The sequence below is a fragment of the Scomber japonicus genome, chromosome 1 (assembly GCF_027409825.1).
Source record: "Scomber japonicus isolate fScoJap1 chromosome 1, fScoJap1.pri, whole genome shotgun sequence".
In the NCBI taxonomy this organism is placed as follows: Eukaryota; Metazoa; Chordata; class Actinopteri; order Scombriformes; family Scombridae; genus Scomber; species Scomber japonicus.
The window spans coordinates 23,058,593-23,085,827 of record NC_070578.1 but is presented as its reverse complement, the minus strand read 5'-3'; the positions used below and the strand labels follow the sequence as shown (position 1 = coordinate 23,085,827).

At 40.4% G+C, this 27,235-nt stretch overlaps 1 protein-coding gene across 2 annotated transcripts in view; it reads right to left on the bottom strand.

The window, feature by feature from the left end:
- dennd2b (DENN domain containing 2B) overlaps positions 1 to 27,235 on the bottom strand; it is a 44,300-nt gene that overhangs the window by 5,299 nt on the left and 11,766 nt on the right. The window contains exons 2-15 of one of the 2 annotated variants that reach the window (XM_053324548.1): positions 24,859 to 24,960; positions 20,117 to 21,397; positions 18,651 to 18,796; positions 14,329 to 14,450; positions 13,752 to 13,967; positions 13,265 to 13,361; positions 13,045 to 13,089; positions 12,614 to 12,798; positions 11,626 to 11,735; positions 11,207 to 11,276; positions 9,624 to 9,701; positions 8,467 to 8,607; positions 8,150 to 8,298; positions 87 to 264 (exon numbers count right to left, since the gene is read on the bottom strand). In XM_053324548.1, the coding sequence (XP_053180523.1) occupies positions 87 to 264; positions 8,150 to 8,298; positions 8,467 to 8,607; positions 9,624 to 9,701; positions 11,207 to 11,276; positions 11,626 to 11,735; positions 12,614 to 12,798; positions 13,045 to 13,089; positions 13,265 to 13,361; positions 13,752 to 13,967; positions 14,329 to 14,450; positions 18,651 to 18,796; positions 20,117 to 21,397; positions 24,859 to 24,932 (2,892 nt within the window). In that variant the 5' untranslated portion in view covers positions 24,933 to 24,960. The remainder of the gene's footprint in view (positions 1 to 86; positions 265 to 8,149; positions 8,299 to 8,466; positions 8,608 to 9,623; positions 9,702 to 11,206; positions 11,277 to 11,625; positions 11,736 to 12,613; positions 12,799 to 13,044; positions 13,090 to 13,264; positions 13,362 to 13,751; positions 13,968 to 14,328; positions 14,451 to 18,650; positions 18,797 to 20,116; positions 21,398 to 24,858; positions 24,961 to 27,235) is intronic. The other variant, XM_053324549.1, reaches the window with a different exon arrangement.

The following is a 27,235-nucleotide window of genomic DNA, read 5'->3' as shown; positions in this document are numbered from 1 at the left end:
ACCTAACAGACAACAGAATTTGGTAAAAAAAAAAAAAAAAAACTGCAACCAGATGGTCAGAGAGAATCCAGAGAGAGTAAACTTACCTCTTCTACCGGCAGCTCTTTAAGCTTAGGCAATGAGCTGGACAGCAGCCCCACCAGGAAGGGAGTGGGACAGCAGACAATATCCAACATGGACCCTGGCAGTACAGGGATGAAGGTATGTTGCCAGGAGAAGGGGTAGAGCAGCGCCACCACTGCGAGCATGCAGCTGGACAGGGTACTGATGATGGCAGACACAAAAAAAAGAGGACAAACAACATCAATCACCTTTACACTCACGCAGCACCGCCCTGCAGCAGGCCACACCAGATTCAACTAAAAGCAGGGCAGATGTTTCACAAGATAATGAAAATCTTTTTTTTCCCAGGCTGAAAGGGGAGTGGTGAGTTTGTGGCAACAGCTTTTTCCTAAAAACAGCCTACTGCAATTAGGAACTTTTGTAAAGTGAAAAAAACAGAATATCACTACTTTTAAATCACTATCATTAAATCATTGACTGGGGGACATAGTGTTCTATATGAGCAGAAACAGTCCATTTCCATCTCCAAGCTCTTTCCCGAAGTTAAATTGACTACTTGATCCTTTTCCTTGAAACTGTTACTTTTATATGAGGCGTAACAGCCCAACTATGTACTCTGGATTTGACACTTTGCTCTTCCTGCAGCTCATCTGAGGGACAGCGGGATCCGACAGACAGGGTTCACTTCAATGTCAATGTAAATTGATTTAATACAAACCACATAGATGGATGGTAATTTAAAAAAAAGAGCCTTATCATCAGTAATTAACATTACTCTATCTGCAGGGGTGGCGTGACTCTGACATATTGCTGTGGTTAAACTGGAGGCTTGTTGACGCAATACCAACAAGCACCAATTCGGTTTAACTTCGACAGCTGTGGTATAACATCAAGATCACAAATAGCAGCCAGTCTTTCTCACGATCCGTCGCTTGTTGACAGTGGCTGACCCTCCTCCCCTCTGTCCTCTACATACTGTCCAGTCCATGTACACAAAGAGAGTGAAAATAAACTGTGGATCCAATCACACAGACACACACACACAGAAACACTCAGTGGAGCACTAAATCAGTATGGATCAAGAACAAGACCAGGGATCAAACATGGTATGCAAACGCACCCCACTTGAGATATATACACTTTTAATGAGGAATGTTTTCTGTGGTTGCTGTCATCAACAGCAGACAGAACATCCAAGTAAACACAAGTTACTCCCTTTTATGTAACCTCATTCACACTGAGCTTCAGCTTCAGACAGAGAAACCTTTGAAGAACATACAGGGATCAGAGAAGATGTTAATCCATAGTCAACGTGTTGAGATAAACGACATGCCCAGGCTATATGTTTGCCACAGGCCTTTTCATCTTAACTTCCCATGAGTCAAATTGCCAAGATTAAAATGTGTTTTCTTGACAGGATAAAATAGAATTACACCAGTGGAAACCCAAAGGCTATAATAACCACAGCGTTCAGTCTTTTTAGGCCTCTTCCAGTTCACTCATAACATGAAGCACTTGCAGCTTTGCTTTGGCCGGTCTAATTTCCATTTGCCTGAGGAGGGCTTGATAATTCCTAACAGATCCCGTCTCCTGGGTTTGACGAGTTCCAACAGGGAGTGATGGGGCACAGATCTCTGAAAACCTTCGCCACGGGCTACACGTGGTCCGACACAACACTGATACCAAAAGGATCAATTACACTCATTCCCCAACCACACACTCCTGGGAGAAGATGAACTTGCAATGAAAACACTCTGCACTACCAGAGGTTGCCACTCAACTCTGGAAAAAGTGAGGGACATTCCTGTTTTATCCAGACCAAAACTTCAGACTCCAGGATCACACATGGGTCATAATAAAAGCCATACAAAGAGAAATGGTTTCTAATAGGTGAGGATAACATACAAGTAACAGGAAATTAAACATCCTGAATTAAAGTGGAGTAGGGGAGATTTTGTGAGCAATGTCTGCTTTTACTTCACTATTTGATACTTCTTTGTTATGTACATACATATAGAGGCTGTGTTGGTGGTGTATCAGACTAAGGCTGCTCAATTAGGGAAAAAATCATAATCATGATTATTTGGGTCAAAATTGAAATCACAATTATTAAAACAATTTTTTAAAACGTTAGAAACATGCTGCATTTCTTGTCCATTCGATTTAATTAATTTTCTCTCCAAGCAGCAGCCTTTTATCTGCCGCTTAACGCAACACACAGCAGAAAATGTGCAGACATTAGTGCTGAGCAGGTTAAGATGACAATAGTTCACACATTTTAATAATTAGTCAGCAAACTCAGCAGGCTGGAAACTCTGCACTTTTATTTACAGTTAAAACCTTTCGCCGTGTGTTTCAGCTTCTGTCAAACTAATAGAGCTGCGGCGGCTTCCGGTCTAAACTTTTCAAAATAAAACCTTTGTTCTTGTGTGATATTTCATTATTATTCAAAATAATTTCGCCTCGATTTTATTAGTTTTGAGACCGTTTGGCCTCTAAATCATAATCACGATCAAATTGAGCAGCCTTATATCAGATAGCATTATGTTAAGATGTTCTTTTTATTTTGTCCCTCTTTAAAACATATAAAAGAAGGACAAATTAACTCCAAACCTTTTATGCTATATGCTGGTTTCTAACAAAGCATAGCTAAAAGAGGACTAATTTGTAGTGTAAGCAAAAAGCTGTCCTTTTACATATTAAGCAGATATGAAGCCAAATTAGCACTTGACGAATATAATTTCAGTATTAATTTTCCTTTTAGCTCTCATTTGGTCTCTACCAACTCCTGAGGGAAAAATGTGTCTCTTTAGCCGCTAAATGCTCTGCTATGTTCACCAACCAGTTGCTAACTCTTCCTGTCTGCCGTTTAATGCTGGGCATGAAGCATCTGAGCCTTTTTTTAATGAAAACAGCTGCCTGTTGTTGCTGGAAACGAGAAGCTCATGAGAGCTTTGAGAGTGAAAAAAAAACAGTGAAGTTGTGGGCTGTAATACCAAAAGAATTCGGCGAAAGATACTATAATGCTCTGATGGAGAACTACAGAGTTGGCTGTTAACTCTGGTTGGTTACAACAAGCTGCACCTTTAACATCACACGTGGTCATTTGAATCTTTGTTATGAAAATATTGATCTGAGCAATTTTAATGAAACCCAAAATTCTACACAACGTCAAAGGAGCAAAGTTATTATGCTGGTGTTGACTGGGAAAATAAAAAAGAAGCAGGTCTGCAGAGGTGAGGGCTGTGCAGAGCTGTTATGTGTTGAGGTTTGGGAGCTAATCCTGACATATTAGCTCTTGCAAGTTTGCCAGGCCTGGTTCAGCGTGTGTAAGGCTAAACTGGCAGATAAAAGCCTGTACCACCACATGCTTCACAGCTCTGCTAAAACAAAGCATTGTGTCTACCAGTCTTGACTCTGCAAAGTCTTGATTCCATAGGACAGAAGAGGACTAGGCCGAGAGCAAACTGAGCCACAGCTGTCAGACACCAGCTGTGCTGCAAAGCTCTGTAAAACCATTCTTCAATGTTAAAGCTCTTCCCAAGTTCCCCATAACACCTAGAAATCATATAAAGAAGGAGTAGAGTACATAGACCTATAGGATTACTATGACAAGCTGTGCAGGGTGTATTTTTATCCTTGTGCAGAATGATCTCTGCTCCCTTGGTCCCCAAATGGTTTTCCCTCTCTTCCTGTCTATAAGGTTCTCCACCACCAGCTCACAGTCTCGGCTCCAGCTCCAGAGACAGCAGCAGAAGTCATTTTACAATGAAAAATGTCTTCCCAATAGGAAACCCTATACATGTTCTTATTAAAACCACAATAATGTCCAAGTTTGATCAGTTGATCTGTCTAGAGGACAGATGAATGTGTGCAGGTGTTTGGGTACACATGTGAATGTGAGCGTCTATACGGGGATGTAAGCATTCATGAGAGAAACACTGATGTAAAAATCAGCTGTTCAGGCTCTGGTAATAGCTGGGTCCTCCTCTTTTCTTTGAAAACAGAAACATGTCACATGTTTACAGTGTGTGGATTTCACTTTACCTCTGAGTTAAATACCACATGGGAAACTGGTTAAGTTGTTAAAAGTGGTTTTGGCCTTGTGCCAGTACTCCAGAGCATGTTACAGAAAGTGTCTCAGAATAACTAACGGACTAAATGAAGTAAACTTGATTAGAAAAATGCCAGCAGCAGTGACTATAACTCTACCTGTCTTCACCATTTATCATAATACTGCAGCTGCAAAAGAAACTATTTATCATCCAGTTTAATAACCAGTTGTTTTTTTAAGGCATGTTTTTGTCTTTTTTAATAGAGAGCTAATAATGGAGATGGGGGGGGGCGGGGAGGGGGGGGTGACACGCAACAAGGGTCCCAAGCCAGAGTCAAACCATGGACATTGTGGTAATGTGGCATGCACTGTACCATTTGGCTACCAGGGGGCTCCTCAACAACCAGTTTTGAGTTTGCTTTTGGCACATATGAAGACCAAAATGAACAGCATTAAAGAGAAACCAGAGAGTGTCTATGCAGAAACCCAAGCAGCCGCCTGTACCACAGAAAAGAGAACATGATTAATTCAACATGGCCAGGAGAAAAGCTTTCAGAGCCATTGTTTAGTTTACCTCTACAGTCCCCTCCTTTCCTTTTCACTCTTCCCTTCTCTCCTCCTCTCAAACAAAGACTTCTCAGCTTTCATTTTATTCCTCACTCTTCTCCTTAGCTACCCAAATCAATCTGTGAGACACAAACTTACTGTAACAAATGTTATTTTATTGTGGTGAATCTAATTATTATAATGCAAGGAAGACTGAAACATCTTAACCTGTGGTTCTCAAACTGGAGAGGGACGGCATTGTGACATGTGGAGAACATACAGTTAAAATAATATGATTCATTAAGTAACTATGAACAGCCATGTGTACTGACTATTGCAAGAATAAAAGAGTTGATGCTCATTGAGTAAACACATCAGCTGAAGTCTAAATATCAAGATAGTCTAGCTGCAGACTTCCAGTGTGGGGCCGCTTCCGGTGCAGGCTCCACTCTCAGGGCCACCTCCAGTGTTAGGCCGGTTGAGACAGGAAGTGCGCACAAGAAACTTCAATATAAAATCATGTTATCGCTTTTGGAGGAGGCAGCTTCGTCAAACTTCAAAATAAAATCATGTTATCGCTTTTGGAGGAGGCAGCTTCGTCAAACTTCAAAATAAAATCATGTTATCGCTTTTGGAGGAGGCAGCTTCATCTTGGATTTATATTTAATTAATCAACATCGTAACTTGAAAAACATTCGTTTCTTAAATGTAGAACACTTTTGATGTTGTCTATCCTTTATTTGTAGCATTTGACATGATTACGCCGGCCAGCAACATTAACTATTAGGCCTACAACAAACTGTGTGTTTGTTATTTCCGGGCCTCACACTGGAGGTGGCCCTGAGAGTGGAGCCTGCACTGGAAGGGGCCCCACACTGGAGGTCTGCAGCTAGAACCCTCTCCTAAGTATGACAAGTATGATCTTGCTCTCAACTTCATTATCAAGTTAAGAATTTGTCTCTTTTATGTCTAATACATTTAAGATTTACATTTCGTCATTTGGCAGACACTTTTATCGAAAGCCACTTACACATGAGGCAAAACAATCATGTGTTAGAAGACAGTGATTCAAAAAGAGCCATGGTACAAATTCTCAAGTAGCTGATCAGGTAAAAGGCTATGAGCGCTATTATGAGTAGCATTAAAGAAAAAACAAATACAGGTGCATAAGAAATGCCAGAAAGAACCAGAAAGCGGTGCAAACATTAACAAGGTGTTAAAAGGTTAAAGGTGTTTTGAGGTGCAATAATTCATCTGTCTTTCCTTTGCAAAACATTTTTGTCTTACTGGTTGATTAAAAAAACAAAAATGCATTGGATTTATACTATGATTGCTTTTTTTGTCCTCCGAAGGACTAAGTCAACTACCAAACAATAGAGTCACATGAGGGAAAGTCATTAAGATCCAATATGCAGTCTTTTTTTTTCTTTTTTCTTTTTTTTTACTTTGGGAGTATTTCATCACCCTGCCAAGAGATAAATCCAGACATGCACATATAATTTGGTAACAGTCCTCAACTCTTGCCTGAGGACTGATAGAGAATGTTTACACAAGTCTGCAGCACTGACAAAACTCACTCAGCATTTGCCGGTCAATTGAATTAAGCAATTACAGAGTGACATAGCTAACGGTAAATTCATCTGATTACGCATCCAATGTGTTATTACAGGCAGTGAACAGTGAATGATCACTTCAAAAGAAATTGTCTTTGCAGACTTTCATGTAAAAGCAGAAACCACCTTTGATAAACAAACAAAGGTTTAATATGTAATATTAGAACAGGTAAGTGAACGCAACACGCTCAGGAAACAGAGGATAGAAAACTCCACAGAGAACCATTTCCTAACATGGTGTTTCCTCTCAGTTCCTGCTTGTATTGGATATACATTTCAAGGGAAAGAAACATACATCACGTTCTACTGCCGAGGTATTTTGGGAATGGATTATGTACAAGAGCCCCAGTGGGAGAAGCCCTTTTATCATAGAAGTCATTAATGCTGCAATGTGTCACTGTTTTCAAATGAAACCAAAACACAGGAGCTCTAAATGTATTCATCCACGCTTGCACATTTAAACACACACACACACACACACACACACACACACACACACACACACACACTTGAGCACATCATGCAGTAAATGGCATCAAGGACAGTGACTTCCAGTTTAAGCAACAAAATTATAGATTTTGTATTTGCAATTTGCTTTTTTGTAGTTATTTTAGTTTTCTGTAACTTAATTTGCAGTTTGAAAATGTAATATATGTATCTACTTTCACTGTAAGTATTTTAACTGGTGTTCTGCTTCATAGTCACCTAACTTTGAACAAATTTATGACCATTTAAAATTTGAATGGTGTCACTGTTTATGTTAAAAACAAGCTAAAACACTGTGGGCTTTGTTCTACAAAATTTTGTGAAACTAGCACTATTTCATAATGTATTAAATTATGTACTATATGATTGAATCTTTTATGATGATTGAATTAGTTTTTTAGTAGTTTAGTTTAGAAGTATGTTTTTTTTAGTCGGTTACAAAGATTGTGATAAATTACTGTCTTGAAAGATAACATACAAGTGACGCATCACTATCTTTGACAATATATTCTATTAGTATTGTAGCATGAGTTAGTTCATGATTCCCACCCAGTGATTCCTTGATATTATCACCTCTGGTAATGAGCATCTAAAACCAATTTTCTCAAGGGACACAGAGAGTGCCGCTGCTCATACACAGGGAGTGAACGTGGCATCATAAGTCAAACGGTGACAGTCGAGCCACAGATCAGAGGGCAGAGTCGCGCACACAGGAAGTGCATTCCTTCCCCTCACAGTCAGTGCCCCCACTGATGTTTGTTTAAACTGGGCTCTGATACATGGAGAGATTACTTCTCTACTCAAATCTCCTCCCACTCCACCCTTGCCTCCAAAAGTACCCCTCTCTATTCTGTAACAAGAGGACAGATTGGGACACTGAGCCCTTGGAGACCCTTCACATCTTATCAGCCCCACCCTTTTCTCCTCGATTTCTGTGACCTACTTTAGTTCTGGCCTGACTGACTGACTGACTGACTAACTAAATAACCTGTGTTCTGACCTTCTCATTCTAGTCAGTATACAATAATCAAGCAGCTCTACGCATGGGACAACCATTAAGCAAATTCTCTTTGGAAAAGTTAAGACACTGAACTAACTATAATAACTGCTGAGAAATGTTACTGCCAACATGTCTTTGTGGGGACACAGTAACCTAAAAATGCAAGAGTAGCTCAGACTGTATTATTTTGTTTAAAATTCCTAAAATTATCGATTCTGAAATAATCCATTGTTTTGAACAAATTATTAAAAATATGTACAAAGGTTAAAACAACAGTATCAGAGTGGCCACTCTCAAAAATCAAAGAGGGGCAAGGGAGAAAATTACATGGCTTTGTTTATCTGAAATTAAGATATTTTGCAGATGACGATAGTGATGAAGCCTCACCTGAGTTTATCAGCCACAAAGATGACTCTACGCTCCAGCAGCAGCGAGGCAAAGACACGTATCACCTGCCGTACACTGAGGCAACTGAACAGACTGTCAAAGTCCACATGCTCCAGTCTGGAGTCAGTGGGACGCCTCAGCTCAATGACCTGAACAAGCACAAAGAACTGGAATTGGACTGTGGAAACAATTTGAGTAAATAAAGGAAGCTTTAATTAAATATACTATCAGATGAGAGCTATCAATACCATGTAGATGGTATAATAAAAGTCATGACAGAAAAACGAGCTGTGTTCTGCTCTATCAGCAGTTCTGACCTCATTTCCTGCACCAGGCAGAAAGGTCTTTACTTTGATGATCTTCCCTGGTGCAGGGAAGGGTGACTCCATTAAACTCCTCATGAAGGGGTAGACCAGGGCTGCTGAGATGCCTCGCCGCCTCTCCACCTCATCCAGGATCTAAACATTGAGAGAAAAAAGAATGATTTCCTCAACATATTTCATATCTATCTATCCATCTATCATTAGAAATTGCCTGGAGCTCAGTATTCTTTTTCTGTTTTCAAAAATAGCAAATTAATTTCTTTCCATGTCTGTGTGATTGGAAAATTCCACCCAGTGTGCCTGTCTGTCTGTTTTGGTTGAAGCTGCCTCCTGTCTGGCAAGAGAATCACTTGTTTTCAAGGTCATATGATATCACCTCTCTCTCCATCTCTCTGTCTGTCTCACACACAACTGCTTCTGAAATCAAACACTTCCATCCTCTACCATTTACCAGCAAAGCACTCTAAAGTGTTCAAAAGAAAATCAGATTAATTTCCTTTGTGTCACAGGTGTGTTGCTGTACCATTACCAAACTGGAGACATTTCAGATATTCACTGTTGAAATATCACATGATGCAAAACCAGACAAACCATAGTACAAGTACACATATCAAATTAAATGATAAATGATAAAAACAAAGCAACTATAGCTGCAGTATATGGTTACTTAACCTACATGACACAACTATTTTGCTTTAACTTGCAAGGAAATTTTGATCACACTTCACTTATAGACTTAAAGGGCTTCACAAGGACCCCATTATTAAACACTGGAACATGTTTGAAATATACCATGCTATTTTATTTTTACATCATATAGCAGCAACTCTGTTTCACCAGTCTGGACTCTCTCACTTTGAATTAATAAGTCACCAGATAAGGCAGAAAAAGTCAAACACACTGTCTGCTCTGCTCTTTGTTAGCACCACTGAGACAAAAGTGAAGGAAACAATTACATTGGGGTATCAGACAGTGAAAAAAATAGACTGAAATAAGGTTTACCAATGAGCAGACGTTCAGCAGAAGGTCTGCTGAATGTCATTTACTTCAGCTATGAGATGGGTTAACACAGCTACATCACACACACAGCTAGCTCACTGTGGCTGCGTGTTTGTATGTATGTACATATGAAAGGGCAAGACTGAGCTCACCGTAGAGAACAAGTCAAAACAGCCCAGTCTGCTGATGACACAGTACACCTCTGGCAGGCGAGGTCCTTTCCCACTCGGCTGAAAGAGAAAGCAACAGAAACTCATTGGGCAGAGTCGATGACAGACTTAATAATGAGACAGTGGTTTTATGTGTTAAACCATATTCACAGACATTCTGAGAGCTGTCTACAAACACAGAAAAACTTTCTTAAAATAAACAAACACATAGAAACACAAAGAATCAGCAGATAATATGCAGATAAGTTACTTAAATACTGTAGATGAAGTCTAAAATCTAGTCATCAGAGATGGAAGTCTTTGATGTGGATACCAACTTCCTAAACACAGGTGATTTATCTGCTTCTGCTGATCATATCTACCTTGCTATGTACACTCATAGGCCATTATGTGCTTCGAGACATCGGGGCACAGACACAGACACTCAAACACACGGACACAAATGAACACAAGCACTCAAGAAACGCCAAACTACTTGTCCATATTAGGTATACAATTTTCTCCTCTTGTTTCTCCTCCGCTTTTCCAAATGGATGATTAAATCAACTATGTGGAGCTTGATTCAAGTCCTCAGGAATGCTTGGTTACTGCCAACTGCTGGACAGACAGCGGGGAGGAAACAAAGTTACTGGAGGAGAGAGGCTCACCTCTTCCTCTACCTTCATTAAACTCTGCTTCTATCAAGATGAATTTCAGAGGAGATCAAGCATGAGAGAAACACAGGTTAGCCTGGTCAAAGAATTCAAAAGATGTCCGGCTGTTACCCAGCACATATACACAATGTTACCGAGCACATGCACAGTGGTAAAGACACTCCCAGTAAACCTCTGAGAGCATACACACTGCAGTACTGTAAACACACTCAGAAATACCAAACGACAAACAAAATCATCACCACATTCACAGAATCCCACATAGTCATGGTCAGTGCCCACAAGCTAAACGGGAAGCTCAACAAAAAACTTCAAAGTGCTCTGCAGCCTCATTACATAGAAGAAATTCTCCACAATGACAAAGTTAAGATTTTTCATGGCTTTTCTTTGTCTTGCCTTTCCTGAGAAACTCTTGTTAAATTAGTCCATTTTAACTGGGTTTCAACTTAAATTATTATATTATTATAAACTTTCTATTACTGATTTTTTTTGTGGTATTAAATCTATTAAGATCACAAGTAAATGTGTTTATAAGATCAATTTATGATTATATCACATTCAAACTAAATGTGTTATGTCAGATTCACATATTTAATACTACACTACTTGTATGTGTATTTACTTCCTCGGCAAAACTGAACAGTAAAAGGATGAGAAATCCCTGTATCCTCATGCAGATTTTCTGCTGTGATTATAAGTGTGTGGGTCTTTTTTGTGCGCCAACATGTTTCACACCAATGTAGTCATGACTTGTTATTGTTGTCTTTATAGATTTTTCTTTCCTGCTGCCACAATGGACTCTCACGCAATACACAGGAAGACCATGTTCGAGTGAAAAGGTCTGTCACAACAAACAGGCCGCAGCAGGGTGTGAACAGGGAGCAGAGGACCGGGAGCTGAATGGTGACTTACCAGCAGGCGTCTGCAGTACCCGAACCTCCTGCTGCCGTCCTCACCGGTCAACATAAAGGAGAAGGTCTCACTGCAGCAAAGGTCAACAGAAACGCTCATAGTAAGGTAGGCAGGTACAGAGCTCTTGTCAGCTGCTGTACCACATGGATAAACATTTCATTCTGTATAACAGCAATGACAGAGTGGAGATATTTTCAAGATAATCACACTGATAAACTGTACATAAAATAATTATTTATGACATACAGTAGCTTCACAATGGTCTGCTTAGACAATAGTTGTTTCTGTTTTCAAAGATAGTTCATTTCCTCTAAACCTTAATTTACACAAACATAAATATTTTGTAACAATAAACAGACAACAGATCAGTTCATTGTAATGAATATGACCCTGGACGAGGGGGGGATTCTCAGCCATACCTGGAGTACTCAGACACAGGACTCCAGTCTTTTGCATCAGGGAAACAAAACTGAGGAATTGCTTTGAGCCTCTGTTCAGCCTCCCTTATTTGCTTGGTGGGCCTCTCTAGCTGTGAGAGGAGAGGAGAGGAGAGGAGAGGAGAGGAGAGGAGAGGAGATTCAGTTAGCTCACTCTCATTCAGAAAACTCTGGCCTCCTTTTTTAAAAATCCCCATAGATCTCAGAGTGACCAGTGCATGACCTGACTAACATTTCTCCCATACAAACTGAAACCTTTGCCCCATCTGATTCTCATCAACTTAACAATTAAGTGTATGCTTCCTCTGGCTGGCAGAGATGTACTTCTCCCAAGAGTCACTTCTACAGAGCCAAATCTTAACATCTTTAAAATATAGCTTTGAATAACTGCTACAGAAATGGATCCTGGTGTTTGAAACAGGATCCCAAGACTCCCTTGGCTCTGTGTTATAAATCTTTAGGATATGATGTGCAGTTTCTGACCACTAGCAGTGCTCAGGAGCAATGTTTTTAAGAATGGGTCCCTGTTTTGTTTGTATTGTGCACATGTATTCTTGTGGACTACAAACAAGGAGTGATCAACACAGAGTAATCTCTGCTGTGATCCACATGCAACATTTTACAGCTTATATTAATATTATTATTAAAACCATTTCAATTTGTTTTTTTCTCATTTAACAACATGTTGACCCTCCAGCCTGACATTCAAAATGACATCAAATCTCACAGACAAAAACAAAATGTTAACTCAAGGAATTTTGGGTAAGCTTTGAAATAGTGTCTGCAGTGGTTTGTCCAGGCAGTATTTTGTCATTCCTGAGCTAAATCACATACTATGAAGCATTTTAAGGGCACTGGCACACAGACTTTTGGGATTCATGTAAAAATAAATCCAGTCACTGAGGATATATGGTATGCCAGATCTAAAAGGTTCAACAGCATGTTTCAGTTATGATTGTCATGCCTTTACCTTGGGGAACTGATAGGTGACCTCTGGGGAGTAAGAGTTTTTGCTGGGTTTCTTTTTCAGGGAAACAACCACAAAATACTCAAAGAGTTCTCTCTCCTGCCACTCAATGAGCTGCAGCTCCAGTGTGCGGTAGCTGGGGGCCCGTCGAAGGATGGACTGCAGTTTCAACAACCTCTGGGTGTGAGCTGAGGAGGGAAGGAAGCATTCATTCATACTGAAATGCAACTTTAGACACACATGAAATTCATCTTCAGACAGTCAAGAAATTAAATGTTGCTGTATTGGCTGTTGTAATTCGGGTCATCTGTTAAAACCATAACTGCCATGAGAAGCTGCTCCACAAATACAGAAGAAAATAGCTCAGAGAAAAACGTAAGAACAAACAGAAGTCCAGCACCTCACCCATGGAAATGGATTCTGTGGTCACTCACCTTTGAACCTGTCGTCAGAGTCACTCTCACTCTCGCTGTTGTCATCTGGAGGCAGACATGAGACAAACAAGAAGATTTTTTACGGGTCAAAGGGCAATTCCACAAACATGTGTTTATGTCACTAGAAGGAACATAGCTAGAACTCTATGTGGGTGGCTGAGATGCAAATATTTACACACTTATCTGTCTGGTGGATAAAGAGAAAAAAGGGAGTCCTTACCTCTCAAAGATGCAGTCTCAACATTGGACATGGACAGCTTCTTAAGCCTCTTCTTCCCACGTTTAGTGCAGTAAATGGAGTTGATCCTCTGGACCAGCTGCAGTAAACAGAGGAAAGAAGAGATTCTCTGTGGGAAACCTTTGAAAGTTTTGTTTCTTTTGATTCTAAGTATAAAGGAAGTAGATGATGTACATGGCCAAACGTAACACTTTAAAACACTGTACATGTGTTGCAGAAAAAAGGCTAAAAAGAGTTCTTGAGAAATGGTACCACAAGGGCTTAGACTCAAGCAGTGATTACATGCATTGAAGCACTGTTTTATAAATACCTATTGTCTAAATGAAGGCAGCATAACTGATCCAGAGCTGCTCTAACTCTGACTGGGATACTAAAGAAACTTGAGCTGGTCTGAGAAGCCAAAGAGGATGGAGACAGAGCTCTGCAAGGAGTTAGCGTAGGTGTTTGTGTAGGATCTAGCCATGTGTACCTTGGGGATCCTCCAGTGCCTGTGTGAGGCCAGGGTATCACTTGTGCCACAGAGGCTATCGTCCAGCAGGCCACAAGGTGAAGCTGATACACTCCGCTGAGGAAGAAGCAGCATTTCATCATGACTGTGGCGTTTGGATAACTGCGACAACCGGAGGCTTGTCCTGTCACTGGGACCAGAGAGGCGAAGGGACTGGCTACTGGGTTTAGAAGGCAACTAGTCACAGAGAACAGAAGACAGAGGGTTTAGTACATTTCACCTGACACTCATCCCAGTCCATTAATTCTAAATATTTTACTTTTTTTAATTATGTAAAAATAAATCCCTATTTTTAAGGGAAATAAGTGCTTTGTGAGAGATAAATCTGCAGCTGGACCTGTCTGTGGAACATCACCAGGTCAAATTGTTTCATGCAGCACCACAAACGAGGTGTGAGATTCTTTAGAAGGATCTATTCCAGGGTATTCAGCACTGAAATCCATTGAGTGGATTCACTCTCCCCCAGAAAAAAAAAAGAGCTCTGTTTACAAGAGGAAAATATGTCAGGGTTGTCAATCCCATCAGGCTTATGACTTACCTGAGGTGGAGAGTTCAGCTTCCTGTCCATGGTGGTCCAAGGTCTATTTCTTTCCAAAAGACAAGCCTTCCGACCCAAACTCCTCCGCTTCAGGTCAACATCCTCATATGGATTCTCCTTCTCTGTGGGGATGATATATATATTCAATGTGGCTCAAACATAATGTCAGTAACTGTCCAAGGCCAAAGGCTGTTTTTGACAGAAGACACCAGAAGTCATAGGGTCAAAAAGGGTAAACAGAGCAATAAAAGGTGTCAGGGGCACAGAAGGGCCTCACTATGGTTTGTCTTACAGAAGATGAGTCATGAAAGGTAAGTCAAAGATCACTCCCAAATGGCTCAAGTGAGTTCCTTTTTTTTCAAAACAGTTGCTGCTGGCACTGGGCCCCTCAGGCCCCAGTGGGCCCAGCTGAAACTGCTGGATGCAGCACTGCTGGTGAGTCACTGTCCAGGCATGCAAACTGTCTGCTCCCAGTGAGGAAGAGGAGGCTCATCTTCTAAGACAACAATTCTGGATATGAAAGTTTTTTGTACAAATATGACTAGAATAGCTTTTGTTATACAGTACCACTTAAAAACTTGGACACATGTTCCTATTAATTTGAATAAGAATGTGTCAATCTTTTGAAAGGTACTGCACATATTTTTCTTTCTTGTGAAGTACTGAAGCATTTCCCATATACAAATCCATATGTACTACATTGTACATTGAAAATAACTAAATAACTAAATAACTTCATAAAGTCAAGAGGTTAGGATATTTAGCACAACAAGCTAGCAAATCTCTATAAATGGAACCATGTTCCCGCGCATACAACAGAACTACTCTCCAGAGACTGAAAATTTGATTGCTGTTATTAGTCTTTGGAGGCATTTCTAAACAAACTACTATGTCCAAACTCTTCCGGGCCAAGGAACACGTCACCCAGTGCAGCCGTGAGGGTCATAGACGTGTTTTTAATAGCTTTTGTGCAATAACAGAGATCTACAGCCCAGAGGAATACAATAAATGCAGCTTTGGATACACACACAATTTACATACAATATCAAAACTCTGCACATGACAATAAGAAAAATACAGAGCAGAGCCATAAGCTTTAAAACTCTGACTAGGGTCTAAATTCTCCTTTCTATTTTAGGAATGACATGAAAAATTCAACACTGCACCTCAACAAATCCCAATAAGCAGTGGCTGCTACTGTATTCTCTGTAGATATACTTCAGTCAATAGATGATAGCAGAAAAAGAAAGAAAAAGCACATTACAGAGCTCTGCACAGCTCTCACTGATGTCACCTGGCAGAAGGCCAACTTCAATAAAGAGAAAACTTGTGTAACACCACAGTCCATGTCTATTCAGACATGTGCTCTGAGAATAGCTTTTTGGCAGGGTCTAAAAAAGGTTGTGAGAAAGTGAAGAAACCACACTGAAGTATAAAAACAGAGCCAGATGGCGTCGAAATCCTTGAGAAAAACTTTTAACAGAAAGAAAAGCAGCGTTATCTGTCAATAGAAAAGGGGAAAAAACAAAATCTATTTGGTAGCTGTGTTCCTTCTTCCTGAGTATATTAGTGGAAAACCTGATGAACTCAAAATGTCAAATAATGACTGTGTGTGTTAAAAATGATTAACATTAACCTAAAGCAGAGCTTTGTTCTGTTCTTTATTTTGAGGTTAATTATTAAACCTTTTTAGGTAAGTACTCACACCCAGGCACTCACATGTAGACAACATGCACTGTACATGCTGTGTCACAAAGTAAATTAGCTTACTGGGGTGATTTTTTGTGCATCGTTGAAACTGAGGGGCAGAATAAGAGGGCTTAGTCTGACCCCATGTTGTGCTGCAACTCCATTAAACTGAAGTAGACCTGTAATGAGAGCCTGCTGGGAAAATGATATGTCTGTATAGCTGCTTATATACTGGAGGGTACTAATCTACTTCTCTGATTGCAAGCATCCAGATCTCTCTAACACACTCCCAGACACACAGTAATATGTGGGGAGTGGACACACCTCAAATGCACACTGTGATTGTACATTTCTTTGTACACAATGGACTCTCTGGGCAGGGTGAGGAACAGAACAGACTATACCAACAATGTCAGTATCAGCTTACCCTATGAAATGGACAAGCTACAGTGTAGTTGCCCTGCCCGCCCATTCATGGTCTGAACACAAATGTGCATGGGATGAAAAAATAGGTTACTGTATTGTTAAAATATTTGGCAGCACTGCAAACTATACAGTGTGTCCATCCTGAGAACAGTCTCCTTGTGACCACATACAAACTATGTAAAGTAATGGACAGTAGTTTTCATATCTTTTGCACCAAAGACTAACAAAATTACAGGCTCAATAGCGCCAGTGCAACTTGATTTGAATGTGAATCACTCCTAACACGTACCAAACCTTCTCCCAGATTTATTCACAAGAATTAAAGTGGCAAACTACGTCAGTGAAGGTAACGCAACACTGTGAGGATGAACCAGGCTAGGACTCAAAAATTCAGACAGCTGAATCATAGTTTCACAAGTGCATGGGGTGTGATTCATCAGCCTGTAAAGAAATCACTTATTGGGGCACTGTTAATCAAGTATAGACTGCAGTAGCACGGTATCAAAGGTAAAAAATTACTTCAAGGTCAACATCAGGCATCATAAACATGTGCCAAAAGACAAGATTTTCAGAGAGAGCATCCTCATTTTCATGTTAACTCTGGTACAGTAGATGTTTGAGAGAAATAAGTGGAGAGTTCTGGTTCTCTGAATAAGATACTTGTTAAAATAGGGGCACAGAGGGACTGAAACATGGCTCATTTCCGTCTGCTGTGGCTGCTTCTCAAATGGATCATCTGACCTGTAAACCACTGCATAGTGGTGTTGGAAACCACTGTTATACTCCATTAGGACTCAGTTTGAAAACCTGTTTTGAAATAGCTGGAAATAGCTGGAACAATTTCAAACTCAATCGGAGACAATGTCGCTGTCAGGAACAAACAGACATTGGCAGAAGTGCCTCTCTAAACTGCAAACTCTACACTCTACAACGCTGGCGGAACAATGGGGGCTTTGTTGGGATTCATATGAAAATCAGTCATGCCCTTACGCTCTCTCTGAGACTGCTGCACATCCTCGGCTTCACTAAACTGCTGACGTTCACGGCACTGATCTGAACGGCTACTTGTAGGAATACCATGAAATAATATAATACCTGCATATCAAAAACATTCAACTCTTATTTGATCATCGCTGAACATTTATCATGAAAGATATTTCAGTGTGTGAAAACCTTTTACCACACCTCAAAGTCAGGCTTCATCATGAAACACAGAATTCATGATGTTTAAGCAAAACTATAATTACACTGACACACATTTCCACCACATTAAATATGCACTAAGAGATCCGGCAATTGGACTGGGCAGAAGTCCTGGGGTCATTTGCTAGCGGAAAGGAATTTGAGTTTAGTATGTCCAGAAATTCATGCACACATTACCTCAGAGAACTATTAAGTCAATCCTGTTTACAGTGAGACACACGACTTGTCTCTAAAAGAGTTACAATGTGAGAAGATGATGCTGGAGAATCCAAATTTAAGGTAAGTATAGATTTCACCTTTAGTTTTGTCCTCAAGCTGCACTATTATAGCTAAAATAAGTATAGTTTCTGATTGCTCATCCTCTCTATACGTTTCAGATAGTGCTGGACAGCAATGTGAAATTGGTGGAAAACCACACAATCTCGACAGTAAAATACAACCACATGTTATCCATTAATCTCATTCTCAGGCCACAGGAGTGTTCACTGACTCTTTTTCTATAACCCACACTTCTGCATGAGGCAGATGCAGGAGGAGGAGCAACGCAACACTGACAATCTTATTAAACCAGGCAAAACAGGGGCTACTGTATCACATTCAGTAAAACATCTGTCTACTGGTCACTACTACATTCACTATCATCAACATACTTTATGAATTTACACTTTAAGTATACTTTCAATTCATAGTCAATGTATTATTACATATCCAAAAAGTAAGTAAGTACAGAGCAATTAAAAACAAAGCTTTTCAAAAATACTAAGAATTTCAAGATTAATGCATTTCTTCGCAGTGCTGCAGAGTTTGAATTGAAATGAGCTTGAATACTTCATCCGGAGTTCAGATAAGTAACTATTAGCTTACTCACATACTTTCACTGTCTTACTCATAACAATATTAACTAATATGACATCATCTCCCCAATATGAGTTGAATCAAACTGCATCCAAAAGGTCACGCAGACACCACCCCTGTTTTCAAAGTTTGCGTAACAGTGTGCTTACCTACTATGTCCTCATAGGCATTCTCCTCTAAAGTGCTTTTGGAATTGGGTCGACTCCTTGTCTCTGTGGTTATTGTGCCATTCTCCGCAGGTGAGGACGGATATGAAGATGGTAAGCTTGCAGCATCCTCTGACTCACACGATTCCCTGAAAATGAAATAAAATCAAAACAGAGCAAGATGGGCAAGATGTTGCACAACGCAAGACAGATAAGCAGAGAGAAAGAATGCAGTAAGGCACTCTCTACTGGCCAACTGCTCACAGAAAAAACCTGAACATGTTCTTAAGACACTTTTAATCCAATCCAAATTCACAAAAAATAACATATCCTTCAAAATGCCTCAAATCAGAGGCTACTAAGTATAAAAAACAGAAAAGGGTGTTACAGAGAAATGCCACGAGGAACATGTGCTCCAATCACAAGGAAATTCCTGACAAGTCACAAGTAACATGCAGATATCTTACTATTTCTGAGTGCTCGTTGCACACTATAAGGCACACAACATATGCTGTGGCACTGCAGAGGAAATTTAGTACATCAGAGCAGGGATCTACAGTACGGTCATGTCGCTCCATCGACAGCTTGTGGCTTTTAAGCTTGGTCTGAAATTGCTTGAACCACAGGAATTTTAAACACAGTCCAAGGGATGAACATTTAAGGATTTTCATCCCCATTTTACATTGGGAAAATTGGAAGAGGCCCCACCCTCACGCCAAAAAATCTGAGGACATCTGATCCTGAGAACTATAAGAATATAAATAAGAGTAGACGACAACAGCAAAAATTCTGCCAATATGAACGCAACAGAGGAACATGATGATTCAGTGTAAGATTTTACTAGTTTCTATTATTTGCTGCTGCCAGTTTAAAGGAAGTTGGAGAATGACAATATTTCAATTACAGTATGTGTACAAGTGAACTTTTTTAGTAAGAAATTGAATATAGATTTATTATGAGTGTTTACAAACATTATTTGCCTTTTCTACCAAGTAGGCATTCACCTTATGATAAACCAATCATGACATTACATTGGGAAAGCCTTTATAACACCACACAATGCTTTTTACATGAGAAGCAAATTAAAGTTCTCCAACACTACAACCAGACACGTTAATAAGTAACTTATTATACTGCAACAGGAACAAAGCAAACACTCCACAGGTTCTGCAGAAGTTTATCAGACATGTTAGAAACTTTAGTGTGTACAACTGTTGGTTTCACCAAAGGGGTGTTGCTAGCAGGAAGCAGGTTGTAAAGTGCAATGTTATGCAGCGGCGCTTCATCTCTGATACATGTTGTTTAATCTGAAGGGGCTCAAGATAAAGGACACAAATGTTTTATTGTCTGAGAATGTAGTAGACAAACTGATACACAGTTGATCTCCATGCTTGAGCTGATTTTTAATAATATAGAGTATTTTTACATCAGCATGTGGAGAACCATAAATACACTGATCCTTGTCTCACCTGTCTTGGATTCTGATGGGAGTGCTCCCCTCCGACTTTGCCGTGCGTGTCATGCTGGGTGCAGGGGTCGAGGGGAGAGGCGGGGGAGACTCAGAAGCTGGAGGTAGTCCATTGGATGGCAACGCGTTCTTCTGATCCCGTTTGGCATCGTACTCAAAAGTGCGTTTGGGTTTGGGTAAGGGGTTGACTGGAGAGCCCACAGTAGTCTGTTGGCTGGGTGGCTCTGGGCTCTCAGACCTGGTTGAGCTCACACTAAACCTTTGTCTGAGTTTAGAGAGCTTATCAGACACCAAAACAGAGTCTGGTTCAGTGGCCACTGAGCAAATGCTGCTGCGCTTGCTGGTGCATGTACTGTCCAAGTCATCACCTATCACAAAAGACTTTTGTCTTATCTTGTCTGGAGCATAGCAATTACTCAGATAGCGTGGAGGAGGTGGGGTGGGATTCTCCTTCAGGGCTTGCTCTATCTTTTGTATCCTGTTGAGGACTGCTGATGTCTCCTTCCGAGCAGACAGGGAACGTACAAACGTTCCTGAGGACTCGTTCTTGCCTATCCTTTTCTGGAAGCGACCCAGGCCATCTTTATCTGAAACTCCTTCCTCTTCCTCTGTCTCTGTGTAGGAGCATTCTGAGAACGCAGTGCTCATCCTGCGAACCCCCTTAAAGTCAAACGTCTTCTCGCTACAGGGAGAAGAGAGCAGGCTCGGGCAGCCCTCACTGCCCCCTACACGCTCCCCTCCTGGTCTTTTATCCAGACACAAGCTCATCCTAGGCAGAGAGACCCTTCTGCACTCCCATTCTGAGATCTTTTTGCGGATTGTGATGGGAGGAACACCTGCTACTGAGCGGGTGAGAGATAGGGTGCGCTTGTGGCTTTGGCTAGAGTGAGGTCCTAGTGAGAGTGTGCTCCAACTCAGGGGCCTACCATTAAGTCCATCTCCCAGAGAGAGAGCCGCTTGGTTGTCCTTCTGGTCCTCAACACCGTGACTTTCCTGATGCTCCTTGGTTTGAGTTGGGGGCTTATAGATGGAGAGCCTGTTGTCCAGGCAACTGATGCTCCTGGATTTGGTGAGACGGCCTTGGGGTTCAGTATCACCAGTGAGAGATGCACCACTGCACAGGGTAGCAGACTTGCTGTTCCAGCCAGCACGTACCAGAAACCTGCCGTCAGTCCTGGCGTACCTGCTCTGTTTCCCAGAGTTCTCACTGTCACTGAGGAGAGGCTGCTGGCTCTTCCCCTGGCAGGCAGATAGGACAGGACAGGGTGATGTAGACTGGCACCTAAAAAAAAGAGGCATGAAAAAATATTTCACAAAACAACAACAAAAAAGCATTTCAGTCCAACAGATACAAACAAACTGAACGAGGCAAGTTATAGGAGCTGCCAACAACTCCAACCCTGCTGCAGCAGAATCTCAATGTGGAACAGATGGGAGAAAACTCTGAATTAATTTCCAAGATCAAAGTTCGAATGAAAACCTGAGCCACTTATTTAGAATAACCACAGGAAAGTATTCTGTCTTTGGCAACACAAGATAAAAATTAAGGCCAAAGGAAATACAGACTACATTAAAATGCCACTGTGGATTTTTCCACATAATCAAACTATCTTGAGGAGAATCACAGTGGACCTCACACAGAAAGCAGGATTTATTACAGAGGTCTTACCTGTAAAAGTCTCTCTGTTCCTCTCTGGTCCTCAAAGCTTTCTGCTGCTAAGTGATACTAAGTGCTTTTCCCCAGCTTACTGCTGACTGTATCATCGTTCACCACCCGCACACACAGTTTCTCACGGTGCTTGCCTCATTAGAGATTTCCACAGAGGCCAAACTTTCCCTGTAGATCCCAGACACCTTAGTACTCATAGTCGTTCAGGAACCTTCTCATGACTTGGAAGCTGGTGAGTTGTTGCGAAAGTAGAGAATTTGGGGATCTGATGTCATAGTCATGGTTAGAATAACAAGCGTTATGGGAGGAGGAAGCTGAGGACTGTGTACTGTGATCCAACAATGCAGGTTGGGACATATCTGGCTTCACACCTATCTGCCCTTCCCTGGTTTCATTCCTCCTGCTCCAGGGCGGAGAGACTTTTACAACACCTAGGAACCTGCAAAACTGCAAGTAGTATGATGGATGCATCTTATCTTACTTCACTTGAAGAAATATGAGAACTCAGAACCAGTGAACCCGCCTTAACCAGAATGATAAAAAAGTGTAAAAGTGGTTTGAATCAACAGGATTTGTATCAGCTAGATTAGCAGGGAATACACTGAATATGATAGTTCTTACAAAGTTGTTTTCAGTCTAATATTTGGTAATGTGTGAATTTCACTTTTAACTTTTTTATTTAACTAAGGCATTAAAGTTTCTGAACAGGTCTTCTTATTATATTCTCACTCAAATACAGTTATCAATGTCAATATACAGAGGCTGCAGTGATTCAGAAGGGAGTCATTTGAATTTGTCTTTGGCAAATTAAAACCCAAACAGCTCCTCGGAAAAACTCCTAACTTAAATTGCCAAGTCATGTGGCTAAAGTAGGAAGCCAGAGAGAGAGAAGAGTGTCTCTGAAGTTAAGTATCAATGGCTATGTTTTAGTAGCAACCAGACCAAACACTCACTAACGAACGTCTAGTATCAGTTTTAATGCACATGGTTGACCTCATCTCATATCATTATTTGGTTTTTGTGTACTTTTTTTGGTTCATAAATCAGTTTCTAATAAACACCATTGACATTTTATCTGCTTACATAGCAATAGATTCTATAACTGCAAAAATGAAATCAATAAAACCTTGAGCTCATTTAGTTATCTGTACACTGCAAGTGTGAAGATTTTCAGACACAAAAAGAAAATATGTGCAGAATTTGGGTCTGTTGGGGGCATGGGGACTTTCTAGGAAGTTCTGCTAGCCTCTCCATCATGCTTGTAAAAATAATCCCAGTTTAGTCAGCTTCATCTGAGCCGGCCACAAATAAAGTACCATACAGAGCACTAAATGCTAGTGTCGACCTGGCCTCTGGCTTTCACTCAGGCAACCAGGGCAAGACAACCACAATCCACTTCCTGTTACTGACCAGGATGGAGGGGGCAGACTTTTTACAAGAGCAGCATGTCTACTGTTTTAGCTCAACATAGATAAGTGTGTAGTTATGCCTTGACTGCCACTTGTTTATGTATTAGCAAACAGTATGTCCCATTTTAATCAGGAGAGTTTGGGGTTAAATTTGCTCATGTGCATGATATACAGTACATATACAAACAGAGCAGTTTGTAATTCAATCTAGTGAATATGTATTTCTGGTTATATAAATCACTAGTCACAGATGGTAGTAAATCACTCTCTGGATTATTGTTTGTATTTCACTGTAATACTTGACATGTATGCAAACTATAACGTCATAAAATTGCCAAGTAAGACACTGTGTACGTTTCCAATTATCCTGTCACAGTGGACTCACATCACAAGACGATGATGTTTTTTCTTTTCTTTTTTTTTGTTCTTTTCCCACCATGTTGATACATGTTGCAATGTGTGTGCCTCTTGAGGCTATAATGTTCAGCGTAGGTGTAATCAAGCTTAGAGGCTAGTGTCAGATTGATTTTATACTTTAAGGGATTGTATTATGCAGTGCTACCCAACACAACTAATATCTCCCCTTCTGTTAAAATGTGCAGAGGCAAAGTATATGTGCGTCATGAGATTTGAATGCAATCTTAAAGAATCTAGGGTAGCTTGAACCAACGAGGCCACTAAGCTGTTAATAAGACTGTAGTACGAAGACAAATACATTTAATCAAAAAGGGTTAAATGAACAGTCATCATGTCAGAGGAATGCAGCCAACAGGGTGAGAGAGCTTTGTGCTTCTGCGATAAGGTTTTCTCACATTTATATTTTCCAGGTTTCCCAAACTCTGTGTGCACATTTACCAACAAATGAAAGTGACTTTTCTTAATCCATATCCTAATAATAGCATTATGATTCAAATGTACAGTATGTGGTTTGCCACTTCCAGTAGGTCTAATTTACACTGCAAGTATTACAGAAACCTGCTGCCACAGCTGCTGTGTGAGAAATATTGTCCTGTGTGTTAAGCATTGCCTTACCAGCACAGACAATTAGGAAGGAAGGAAGGAATAAGCGACTCTGCCAGTCCAATAGTAAAAGAAGCACCACTGATAACAATCATCTAGTTCAAAATCAGCCATCAGCCTGCCAGACTGGTGTACCGTTGACAATGTAAACAAACTAGATTTCACAACCGTGACGTACGATTGTCAAGTGTAACTGCTGTTTGTGACATGAGAAAAAAACCCTTTCTCACCAAGCTGACTATTCCCTCTGGACTGACAGTTTTTGACTTGATAAAAATGGACAGGATGACAGACTGTAAGGTTGAACAGTCAAGATATCACATATCATTCCCAATGTTTGTTTTTCTCTCGCAGCAGGACACTGTCGGTTCTCAACATGCTAACACAAGCTTCAGCTCACTGCTCACAGTTAAGATTTGGATGGGGCCCTTGTCCAGGATACAGGATCATACTTGCAAAAGATTTGGATGTCTTATAATGACTGGCAATCTTTGCCTGTAGTTTCCCATAAGGGGAAAAAAGAGCACTTGTTTCTCTTTCAAATTAAAAGAGCAAAAAGATCCAGCCAGATATATACTTTGATAACCATTTGGCATTACAGGAAGAGCACACCAATGAGCCCACCCTTTCCCAGCTGTTACTGACCTGTCGGGGATGTCCCGGGGAGTTTTAACCCCTCCTGCACGAGGCGCAGCCTTCGAACTCTTGTTGGCAGTCATGTTTGCCTGCAAGCCGCCCACTCACCTGCTGGACAAACACAAGGATGTTAAACATTAGAAAAGCTGCAGCATTCCATACATTTTACAAAAAAAAAACCCCTGAACTGATAATGGCAACTAAAATCTAAGGTTAAACTGGGAATTAATGCTATTATTATAATAGCTTTGGGATTACACTTAATAAAGTAATGAAAAGATGCAATACTGTCATGAACATGGATCTTAATCCAGTGTCTCATAACAAAACAGGTACTTTCTGTGCTCATAAAGGACCCAGGACAAGTGTTTGTGCCATCAGTATGAACAGGATAACTCATGTGAGCCGAATTCCCAGCTCTGCTCACCACCTGGGTTCAATGTACATCCGACCGCTTAACTTTGATATCACTAGTGAACACTTGTTTCCATAATAATAAAACTTTACTAGTATAACCCCGTTGAACCCTGATTTCAACATTTTTCCAACCATAAGAGGAGAGTAATGTATTGCACTAGACAACATTTCATTCGGTAAGCTGTGAAAGAAATGCTACAGATTTCCCCACTTCACTGCACCTGCCATGTTGAATCTACATTGAAAATATTGCCGATGGTCATCTGTGAACTGAATATGTTTTGGGGTTTAAGCCAACTGATGAATTGATTTATTACCAAACAAATCTGTAGATTATGAAAGATACTGTGAATTGCAGCCCTTGAAAATGTTGTGCAAAAACATCAAATATCAAACAACACAAAATTATGTCACTTCCACAGAAAAAGATAAACTGAGAGTTAGAAATATTTAATAACTTGGTAATTTCCTACATGTGTTTAACAATAACCTTGTCAGTGTTCTCTGGTGAACAAACAACATAATAGAGACACTGTTTCTAAATGACCACAATCATATCTTTGGCATTTCTACTCTGCAATTTATTGTTGCTTATTAGCTGACATGTACGCAGATACTAATGTACAATTTCAGCCAATATATCAGCCTGGCAGACATTTACTGGTCTACAGTTGCTCAATACTTAACTGTGCAGATATGTAGGTTTGGTTTTGTGTGCCATGGTTTCAAATTATCCCTGTCTGAGATTTCTGCCTCTGACTGAATACAACACAGCTTAACAGACTTTTCAATGGAGGTGAACGGCTGTAGGTAATGCTAAAATCATTCAGGTCACTGTTGGGTATTCCTAAAAGCATGCTCACACAGAGACATGGTGTTATTACCTAGGAATTTCATTTACAGTAATGCAACATCATCACTCAACACAATGACAAGTCTTAACAAATGAACAAACAAAAAACACTTTCTGGACTTAATCTCAAATTAGACCCATTAGCACTCAGTCAAATCATCCCCTTAAACTGGAGGCCACTGCCCCTGAAAATCACTTTTTAAATGCAGCATTGACCCTTGTCAGACAGCTCAAAGCGATTGTTCTGGTGCATAAGGAGGTCAAATGGAGATCCATAGAGATCAGAGGTGGAGGATGGGAGGGTGCTTGGCAGCATGACTTGTTTACAGGAAGTTGTTGTATGAAGTAGCCAGCCAACCAGTAGTGCAGCTGAGTCCTATAGAGACAGATGAGGAGAGCGAGGGAGCATTCCTGCTGTCAGCTATTTCCTGTAACTGTGGCCTGTGCTAAGAGGATGGGCCATGCATCATTATTTTCATCAAACACAGAGAATGGTGTTGTCCTGTCCTGCTCATAACTGTCCTCTCCTGTTGTCATTCTGTGTTTTAGATTGCGAGAGTAAAACATGAAAAACCTTACAATCAAAGTGCATTTTTATAGAAAACTGGTAAAAAAAAAATAGGGCAGAATCATTAAGATCCTATAGTTTCTGTGACACAGAGACATTTTAAACATACAATTACTCTAAAATACATTAACTAAAGTTTGACAAGTTTGCATGTGAGATAGAGTTTCCTATCGAGCAACATCTGATCCATTATTTTCATAAATCAGAGAGCCAGAGCCATATTCAGGGCATCAACGACTGTTCAGTGAAGACACACTTTTGTATAGCAAAATAAACAAAAAGTAGCTAAATAATTTATCCATGATTGCAAGATTAAGCAAAACAAACCATTCTGGACATTTAACATAAAAAGGAAACTGAGAAATAATATGTGGAGCTTGAGAAATACAATGTTTCACATTGCCCTAAATTAAACCAAATGAATGTTACGTGGGTGGAATATTTCAACCTATATCATTCAGACACAGTGACAGCTGTGTAACATTACCTCTGATTAATACTTGCTGAAAAAATATTGTATGTTTTGCGTAGTGTGACTTAATATTCTC